Here is a 10797-nt window from a genome sequence, read left to right as displayed (position 1 = left end):
GGAGACACCCTTATGGGGCAGGACTTGCTTCTGTGGGGCTTTGGTGCTGCCTCTTGAGTGTGTCATTTATGGATGTGAGGAGTTGAAATATGGTATCTGATCACTGGGTACACTGGCTCCTGGATCTCCAAGGAGGTGCAAAGTCAGCCACTGCGTGAGCCCACCCACTAGGAGCTACAGCAGGATCTGAAGATTTCTCCTCTTTGTTTGGGGTTTGGAAGTTTTGGAGCTCTCTGACCCCACTGCAGCTTGTTAGGTTAGGCTGCGAAAGGACAGGCGATTCGTATGCAAAAGCCAGTGCACACAGCTTGGGTGGGGTTGTAAATTGGGTGGTGTGGGGTCTCAGGGAATCACCAGGGCAGAGCAAAGAGCAATGGCTGTTAGACCACACTGTGCCCAAGCTGTAGCAGACTTTTCTGAGGGCTGAGAGCTTGACAAGGTGGGGCCACAGGAAGTCAGGAGGACTAGTTTAGTTCACTCCCTTAGTATGGTGCTGTAAGGGTAGGAGTGCGACACCTAGGAAGATGGCATCTGTGAGCAGTACAGAATAAGGGTTTAGCACAGGCACCTTGGGGGATGACCCTCCAGATCTCTCCTCAGGCCACGCAACCTAGTTCCCTCTGTATGAATCCATTTGTTTTGAGTCTTCCCCCTCCCCCCCACAAAGCCCTGTGAGTGGCTGAGAACAAGATCCTGTGCACTGGCCCTTTCAGAGAGCACCTGAGTCTCTAGGTGACTCCTAGTCTGTTATAGCTTGGGCACAGTGTGGTCTGCCTTAGGGAACAATTAAGGAGACTCAGATGAACCCAGTTATTATTGGAGACTCAGGGAGTCATTGAATTGTGTGGCTCTGAAAAAGATGCAATTTCTCCCCCTTCTGTGTGCCACTAGGGCTGCTGCCCACAGGAGATGCACTAGCCCCATCCTCACAACTCCTAGTGACCCCTCCCTGCTGAGCTCATAACCGGCAAAAAAGTCTGCTGGTTGTGCCCAGCCAGAACCTTCGTGCTCTTTTTTTTATGGAGGAGCTCTTGTTGGAGACTCAGACACTGACCTGTGTGGCTCCAGAACCTTTTCCTGGTGGAAAGAATCCCCACTGATTTTCATAGCCGGCTCCTCTTCCTGGCTCTACTGCTCTGATCAGGAGATCCTGGTGTTGTAGTGTACCCCGAGAATCACAGAAAGAATGCCCCAAGTCAAGAAGTCAAATTAAGGAATCATTTATTCAAAGGCCGGCGGCTACAAGGGGGCTTTAGCTCTCCAAATCTCATAGCCCTGAATGGCAGTAGCATTAGGCTTATAAAGGCAAAACTCACAAAGGCAGTAATTACATCCCTAGGGTTGGAATGAGGAACTAGTTTTGCAAAAGCAGTTTGTTACAGAAACTAAATTGAGCAAGTTAGTTATCTCTAAAGATTAATTATAGTTTTAGTTCTTGGAGCCACTGAGTCAATGGTGAACATTCCTGGAGCCACTGAGTCAATGGAAAAGGGATTAAAGCAATTAAAGCAATTTTTGTGGTTCTGGTTCTCAGGCACAGGAGAATAACCTTTGTAAAACCATAATGTGGGCTGGCAACATAATGGGGTGATTTATGTGAGTTTCCAGGTCTCAATCTGGAAACTGAGGTAACTGCCCTATTGTTAAAACAAGCAGGTGTGTACAGAAGCCAGGATAGCAGGGTTAAATGTCCAACAGCAGTTTTTACCCGAGATGAATGTTACTATGCTTCATTGCTTCACTGGCATGGGGTTGGGAACCTTTGCTCCTCATGGGGGACCTTTGCAGCTACATATCTCTCCAGATTCTCAACTGCCCCACATGGGTGTGGAACCAGCCCTTTGTGCATCTCTGCTTTTCTTACCAGTCTCCTTCTGTAAATCCTTGGTTATAAGACTTCTGTTCAGCTGGTCTTCAGTTGGGTATTCAGGTCGATTGATCTATAATTTAGTTATAAATCTGGTTTAGTACTGGGGGAAATGTGTGTAATAGCCACTACTCTGCAGCCACCTTAGATTCACTATACATTCTTAAGATCTAGTTAATTATTCCCTCTACACTAAAACTTTAATGAATTTTTATGTATTTATTTCAAATTAAGGTAAAGAAAACAAGGAGCACAACATGAGTCTTACTGAAGTATTTTAAGATATTAATTTTCATAAAATGATATTTTAAAAGTAGTATATGGTTCATTTATTATCCCCATGCAATCTAGTTAGTTACTTTGTTTTCTGTCTGCATTTCCTTCATCAGAAAACACGGAGTGAATGGTGCTGGGGGTTGTGTGACTACTGAGTTAGCTGGTCTGAAGTCTTCTATATTGATGATTTTAGCCCACTAGGGGGCACTCTAGGCTTTTCATTACTGACTTCTTGTGGTCCCAGCAGGTTGAACAGTTAAGAGGGGAGGAAAATGAGCATATGAGCCAGTCAAATTATAGACAGCAAAGAGGTTGAGGGGGGAGGGGGAAGAGACAGTGTTTGTGTGAAGTTCATCTTAGTTTTTCAGCTCTGCCACTTTATGTAACATCAGAGAGCTGGAGTCCATTCTTTATAAATCCATTGGGTTTCTCTGAGCAGAAATACAGGAGTAAGAATATTACTGGTTGTTGTGAGCATGGAGCTCAACAGTAAATACCTCTGTAACTTGTTTTTATTTTTTAATTGTTAGGATTAATGTCCCAAAACCCACTAACCCGGAAAAGTATTGCATCATCACAAATATACTACCTTTTTATATATCTCCATGAAAGTAAGTGCAACAAGAATTAAGAGAAGAAGATAGAGGAAAAAATAAGGAACAAAAATAGCAGAAAAAGGAGAGGACAATATTTAAGTTAATCATTAAAGTGTGGTTTTATTAGAGTCATCATGTGGATCAACAAGATGCTCAAGAGTTGGACAGGAGAAGGGAAGAGGTGGAAATTAAGTCAGAGTGGACATCACAAACCTATCTAATTTATCACATAGCAAATTGGACTTATTTTTTTAGGTTGATGGTGACTATATGTTTTGTTTTCTAGAACTCTCCTGATTTCAAGAAAATCCTTTACTTTTGCAATACACAGTAAATGCTGAGATAGTATCCTTTATCAGAATTTTCATATAACTGAATTCTCTAATTCTTTGTCAAACTATGCAATTTGGGAAACGAGGTTACTCTTCCTAGGACTCTCCAAGGTTCTTTGTAACCTGCTGATAAATTGATTATTTCAGAAACATACCCCCTTCCTCAAACACTAACCACAAACTTATCATACATAAGTGCTTTAAGGGAACAAAAAGTTTTATATCTTCATAAATTGTACATATTGCCTCTTAACTTCATGCACTGTTTGTACCCAGAATTTTGGAGAGATGACTGTGCCATCTCACTGGGCCACTGTGGGTGGAGTTTGCGGTTAAGATGAATGACAGAGCTGAGAGGTGATTGGTCCTCAGTGAGTCTGGTGAACACACTGAGTGCAGGAACAACATTTGCCTTGGTCCAGGACCCTGCACCCTCCAGGGCAGGGGCAAAGGCACCACAGCAACTTGGCAAGACGTCATGGAGAGACACCTGGGGGCTCTGCTGGGGCTTCTGTGGGCCCAGGTTTGCTGTGAGTTCGGGTGTCCCAGATGGGGAGCTGGGGAGTGGTCCACAGCTGACAGTGGGGGCTGGGGAAGGGAGAGCTCCTAGACCTAGACAGTCCCATTTGGGTGTTTCTTGAGATATTTTACAGGTCTAGAAACTGCATCATTCATCCCAGTGGCATTATTGGTGTTTGTTTTTCTCTTTCCATGCAGGGGTGAGAGGGATGAATGTGCAGCAGAGTCCTTCAGTCCTGAGCCTCCAGGAGGGAACCAGCTCTACTCTGAGGTGCAATTTTTCTACCACAGTGACCAATATGCAGTGGTTCCGACAGAATCCCGGGGGTGGCCTCATCAATCTATTTTATTTAGCTTCAGGAACAAAGCACAGTGGAAGGTTAAGCTCCACACTGAATTCTAAGGACCTGTACAGTACCCTGAGCATCACAGCCTCCCAACTGGAGGACTCAGCCACCTACCTCTGTGCAGCGAGTGCACAGTGCTGCCAGGTGATCTGCAGCCTGTACCCAAACTGCAGCTGGGCCTGCAGCACCACCCCTTCCACGGGCAGGCATGTTGCCCCACATTAGCCTTGCACATCTTTGGGTTTTCAAATGTATGTTCCAAAACTTGTTTCTGTCCTAAAATTAGACTCTTCTGCTCTGTCATTCACCTTTTCTTTTTTTGGCCTTATTCCTTCCCTGAAATAATTTTATAGGTAAAAAGCTCTAATATGGAACCACTAAAACAACTGATAAAGATATCAGTATCTAATTTCCTGTCAAAGCAGGTCGCCTTGCAAGCAGCACAGAAATGACATACAAATTAGTCTGCTGGAAAAGGCTTGAAAAATACATGGTGGTGAACAAGCAGAAGAATATGAGTCAGTTCTTCAGTTTACTGCAGGTGGTTCTACTTTCAAGGCAAAAGGAAGGAGCCTGTGTAATGGTTTATAAAGTTTTTATTTGACTTATTCTCCCAGAAATACCAAATATAAGAAAAATAATTTTATTGAATGATGTTCACTCAATCTAGATTATTACATATATTATCTATTTCAGTACTGAATAACACTGTAAATAAATACTCTCATTTCACACATGGATACAGTGAGGGTTGTAGTGGAGAAGTGAATGGTTTGAACTCAAATTATTAATAAAGTTTTGAAGCTGGTACAACATGAGAGGTTATAATTTGTGTGACCTGTTATAGAACACTCTTTTGCATCATCAATTATTTTGATCTATAAATTTTACAATGTGTTTATGTATATTACAAACAAAAGTATCCATTTAGGTCATTTATTTTTATTTTTTTAATCTTCATCTGAGGACATGTTTTTATTGATCTCAGAAAGAGAGGAAAGGAGAGAGAAACATCAATGTGAGAGAGAAACAATCAGTTGCCTTCCATATGTGCCCTGACCTGGGATCAAACCTGCATCCTTTTGGTGTATGGGATGACGCTCCAACCAATTGAGCCACCTGGCCAGTGTTTTTAATTACACTTCTCAAGGTGACATTAGTTATTCACATTATACAAATTTCAGGTGTACAATTTTATAATATACTAGAGGTGTGGTGCATGAAATCTGTGCAAGGGGGCAGGGGAAGTCCCCCAGCCCGGCCTGCATCCTCTCACAATCCAGGACCCCTCTGTGGATGTCTGACTATTGGTTTAGGCCCAATCCCTGCAACTAGGCATCCCTCTTGCAATCCAGGACAGCTTGCCCTTAACCTCTCGCCTGCCTGCCTGCTCGCCCCTAACTGCTCACCTGCCCGCCTCCTCACTCCTAATTGCTCGCCTGCCTGCCTGCTCAGTGAGTGTCATAGCAACCAGTTGTTCTGGTTGTTTCGCCGTTATGGTTGCTTAGGCATATCTATCTATCTATCTATCTATCTATCTATCTATCTATCTATCTATATCAGAGGTTCTCAACCTGTGGGTTCGCGATCCCTTTGGGGGTGGAATGACCCTTTCACAGGGGTCGCCTAAAAGCACTGGAAAACACATATATAATTACATATTGTTTTGTGATTAATCACTTTGCTTTAATTATGTTCAATTTGTAACAATGATATTGGGGGTCACCACAACATGAGGAACTGTATTAAAGGGTCACAGCATTCAGAAGGTTTAGAAACACTGATCTATATATATAGAGAAAGACTAGAGGCCAAGTTTACAAAATTCGTGCATGGGGGTGTGGTCCCTAAGCCCGGTCTGCCCCCTCTTGCAATCCAGGACCCCTCAGGGAATGTCCATCTGCCTGTTTCCGCCCAATCATGCAGGAATCCCTAAACTGGCAGAAGGGATTCCTGCATGATTGGGCCGAAACAGGCATAATTTTTTCTATAGTGGCTGCATCAATTTATATCCCCAGAAGCAGTGTATATGGGTTCCATTTAGGGCATTTCTAAGCAGCTCCTTGTATAGCAGATCTTATGGAAAGATCAAAATGGAAATTTTCATTTTGTTTTATTAAAATACATCACCAATTCTTGCATTGTGGATAAAATTTTACTCATAATTTTGCTACAGCACTCACATTTTGGGAAAGGGAGCAGAAAGCTTGCAGGATTAAACTAAAATATGCCTTATCTGTTACAGCCAGTGATAAAGACTTCTAGCCACCAAACCTGAAGTTTAAACTTGGCATGTGGAATAATTCAATGCAAATTGAATTTCAAACTGTACCATCTGGCATAGAGAGGAATGACTGGCAGCCTTAAAATTAATATGAAGATATAAGGGCAGACTTAGTCATATTAATTGAGGAAAGATTCCTAACATTCACTTTGGTACTATCAGTTCTCTGGGAATAGCAAGGTCGCAGGCAAAATCAGCTTAGAGGAGCTGACTTTGAGATAGAAGGTATTTGAAATATCCAATGATCTTCTCCCTCAAACTCTAATCGTTTCCTTACATATTCCTTTTAGAAAGAGCTTTTCTTCATAACAGAGAAATGAGGATGGCAGGTTTAGCTAAAGAGGAAGGGATTTTAAATTTAAAAATTTTTTGAATTACAGATTACATTCAATATTATTTTGTATTAGTTTTAGAAGTATAGCACAGGGCTTAGAAAATTATATACTTTATAGAGTGGTCTTCATGCTGCTTCAAGGGCCCACCTGGCCCCGTACATAGTTATCACGCTATTATTGACTATATTCTATATGCTGTAATCTACATTGTTGTGACTAATCTATAACTACCATTTTTATACTGCTTAACCCCTTCACCTTTTTCACCTAGCCTACAACTGTGTGTCTGAATCTATGGGTCTATTTCTATTTTGTTTGTTTCTCTTGTTCATTAGATTGTACATGTAAGTGAAATCAGATAGTATTTGTCTTTCTTTGTCAGACTTATTTCACTTAGCATTATACAATCTAGGTCCATCCATAGTGTTGGAAAAGTAAGATTTAATTCATCTTTAAGGCTGAGTTGTATTCTATTGTGTTTATGTATGACAGCTTGAAGAGGAAGATTTTATATATTTTTTTTGCTTAAGAGAGTGAACCATTGAGTTTCCAGATTTCAAAGATATAAACCCAGTCCATTGTAGAATAAATACCAACAGCATCTTACTCTTTCCAAAATATTAACAATGACTCAGTAGTGTGCAGAGTTACAAACCTTGATCTCTATATTCTTCTGTATTCTCTGTTCTGACTTAATTTTTTTGACCAATTGCTGTTTTGAGTCCCTGGAGGCACAGGGTAAGAGAATATTTAACAGCAAGTTCAGTAGTTGTGAATGTAACCACAAGATGGCAGTGCATCTGTGCTGATGCAGAACATGTGGAGGGTGCATTTTACTGGGTTCTGAATGAACAGGCTTTGGCAGAAGCACAGTCTTTTTCTTATTGGCTGGGTAGAATGTGAGAAACCCCTATGATGGTCAGAGGAAAGGAGGGGTAACTTGATAACAGCAGTAGCTCCCCTGGCTGTGATTGCAGGTCCACAATTGATCCTAAATGGGAAGAATTATGAAGACGTCCATTGGAGCTTTGTTCATGTTCTTGTGGCTGCAGCTGGACCGTGAGTTGAGGGCTTATGGGAAACAATATATTAGTGGATATTCTTTAGAAGCAACACTGGCTTGTTTCAGGGTTCCTTAGTTACTGGATAAAAAGAAAATGATAAAGTTTAATGATCTGGTCACTGTTCTCCTTTCTCTGACTCTTTCTTTCTGCATAGGGGTAAGCCATGGAGAGAAAGTGGATCAGCATCCTTCTACCCTGAATGTCCAGGAGGGAAACACCGCTGTTATCAACTGTTCTTATTCCGACAGTCTCTCTGACTACTTTCCTTGGTATAAGCAAGAACCTGGAAAAGGTCCCCAGTTCATTACAGACATTCGTTCAAATAAGGACAAAAACCAAGCTGGAAGACTCACCGTTTTTTTGAATAAGGCGGCCAAACATCTCTCCCTGCACATGGCAGCCACCCAACCTGGAGACTCAGCTGTCTACTTCTGTGCAGCGAGTACACATTGCTTCCCAGGCACCTGCATCCTGTACACAAACCTGCGAGGGGGCAGCCCCCTCTGCCTGGGACAGACCTGCATTTGTCTTATTGCTTATTTGCAAGTGGAAAATAGTGTGTTGGTATAAAAACACTTAATAAGAGGTCAGTTTCAAGATGACCCAGAAAGGGTTATAACATATGGTTGGATGTTTGTTGCTTAATGGATTCTTGAAGTGAATTAGTAATGTTTAAGTTTGAAACTTAGGCTTTAAAGATGACTTTATATTTGCCATTCAAACTCCTGTCCTATAAAAAATCCCTTAGCATTAATATAACAATGTTTATTATGATTGGTATTTTAATTATTGTGTTTTGAAAACAGCATTTATTATTTTTTCTGATTAAAATTATTACATGCCAATTATAGAAAATATGTGTAAGAGAAAAAATGTGAACTTGATAATTATGTAAGCAGATAATATTTGCTAACAGGTTACGTTTCCATCAATTTTTGGTGTAATTAGAATCATGATTTTTCACTGAATTGTATATCTTGAATTGAGCATTTCCATTTCATCAAGCCTTTTCCTGCAGCACCTGCTATTTAATAGTTCTGTGAGAAATTTTAGTAAATTACAGATTTATATTAATTTTCTTCTACATTTGTGGCAAAATGTGACAGTTTTTTCTATGTGTTCTGACCACTTTATTGTTAAAAAGAATGTGAATTTTTTTCAGAGCCTGGTGATGGTATGTACTATTTGTGTGTTTGAGGAAATCAGGGTAGACATGATTTTAGAAAGTGAGCTTCTTATTAAACACACAAAGCAATTCTCTTTTACAAAATTCTGTACATATTTGTTCACATTTATATTCTCATAGAATTTAAAAGATTGTGTTGTATATTATTCACTGGTATAGCCTCAGTACTCAGCACGAACTTTCCCACATGATAATCAGTAGATGTTTGTTAAAGATAGAAAGGTGAGTTCTGGTATTTACTCATGATTTTAATTTAAGCTTTGTGATAGAATTAAATTTATATATTGATTTGTGAGGATCAAAACTCCTAATTTGTGTATTTTATTATTTCATTATGTAAGAAATATAGTTTCTTTTTATCTATACATGTCTTTCTTAATAAAACTCTGTTATTTTAAGACAATTAAATCTATTCCTTGATTTGTAATTTTTTGCTACCATTATGATTCTTTCTGGGCTATATAGGAAAATTTTTATAAGTTTTTATTAGCTACCTTAGTATTATTAGTGGAGTGCACAAAGGCATTAGATAAATGCATAGTTTACAGATAGCTTGCCACAAATCTCCTTGCCTCAGCTTCATGTTTCGACTGAATAAACTTTACTAACCACAACCTTATTCATTTTTAAAAAAGTCAATTCTTTTAATGTTATGGGTAAATAAATGGAATGAAAAATGTTGCATGAATCATTAATTTCCCAATTATCCCACCTGTGGCCCTGGGTAGGTTATTTTCAAGATCTCTTATATTCTCCCTAAAGACTTGGTGACTGGTATGGAGAGATAATTGCTCTTGGGAGAGTTATGGTTGTCAGTAATTAATTGTTTTTTCTTATAAGGAAATGCATCACATTAAACCAGATGCATAACATGTGAACACAAAAGGCCAGTATTGTAGCGCAACACCTCAATGACTTCCATTATTTCCTCACTATAACCATGAGCTCCAGTCCAGTAAAAGCAAGGTGCCTGTCGATTGGTCCATTTCCTGGAAGACAGGGAGAGGGATGCATGATGCATGGCTTTTGTTTTATGGGTTTATTCTTCCTTAACCAAATTAGAAGTGAGGGAGAGAGGGCACAATTACTATGGACCTAACTGTTTTTATCACATATACATGGGAATTGCTTTATGAAAGAAGAAGTCCTCTGGTCAGAGATGCAGGGTCAGTACATACTGAGGCTCATTCAGACTTTAAACCTTCTCTGCAGCATCGGTTTCCTCCCTTTGCTGGACAATTCACTGCAAACATGATGGCCTTTTTCCATCCTGCAAAACCAGACTGTGTGCTGACAGCTTCCCTATTGCTTGCTTTCCCCCGGGTGGTGCTGACTGCTCAGATGGTGTGGCTTTACCCAGTCCCGCACAGTGGGGCCCTTTCTGAGCCCACAAACTAGCCACCTGTAGAGGCTGACTCTCGTTGCCGTCCCGTGTGGGCAGCATGTTGCAGATAGATAGATAGATAGATAGATAGATAGATAGATAGATAGATAGATAGAAACATAGATGTAAGAGAGAAACACCAACCAGTTGCCTTCGTAGGGACCCCAATTTGGATCAAACCTGCAACCTAGGAATGTGCCAGAGAGGAGGGTGGTTACAGATCCAGGTGAAAAAAAAAGAAAAGGTATTAAGAAGTACAAATTGATAGTTATAAAATAGTCATTAGGATGTAAAGTACAGCATAAAGAATATAGTAAAAAATATTGTAATAACTATGTATGGTATCAGGTTGGTACTGAGAATATCAGAGAGAACACTTTGTAAAGTATATGATTGTCTAACCACTACTATACACCTGAAATAAAAACAAAATAATATTGGACATAAAGGGTAATTGAAAAATAAAATTAAAAAAGAGTTGGTTAATGCAAAAGGCAGTGTGGGTTGGGTGAGACTCTCAGCCAGTGCATAGAAAGTTCGACGTGACCCACAGCAACGTCTGCACCAGAAACCCTGTTTCCTGTTCTGGGGCAGCAGCAGCACACAG

At 40.3% G+C, this 10797-nt stretch overlaps 1 gene segment (V, D, J or C); it reads left to right on the top strand.

The window, feature by feature from the left end:
- Positions 1–7359: 7359 nt before the first annotated feature.
- LOC118664057 lies at positions 7360–8382 on the top strand. The segment is given in 2 exon segments: positions 7360–7615; positions 7775–8382. Coding segments are annotated over 2 exon segments (480 nt in total).
- Positions 8383–10797: the final 2415 nt, after the last annotated feature.

This window comes from Myotis myotis, unplaced genomic scaffold (genome assembly GCF_014108235.1).
Source record: "Myotis myotis isolate mMyoMyo1 unplaced genomic scaffold, mMyoMyo1.p scaffold_m19_p_1, whole genome shotgun sequence".
NCBI classification, from domain to species: domain Eukaryota; kingdom Metazoa; phylum Chordata; class Mammalia; order Chiroptera; family Vespertilionidae; genus Myotis; species Myotis myotis.
Note: the sequence above shows the minus strand (reverse complement) of the source record. Positions and strands in the feature narration are given on the sequence as shown.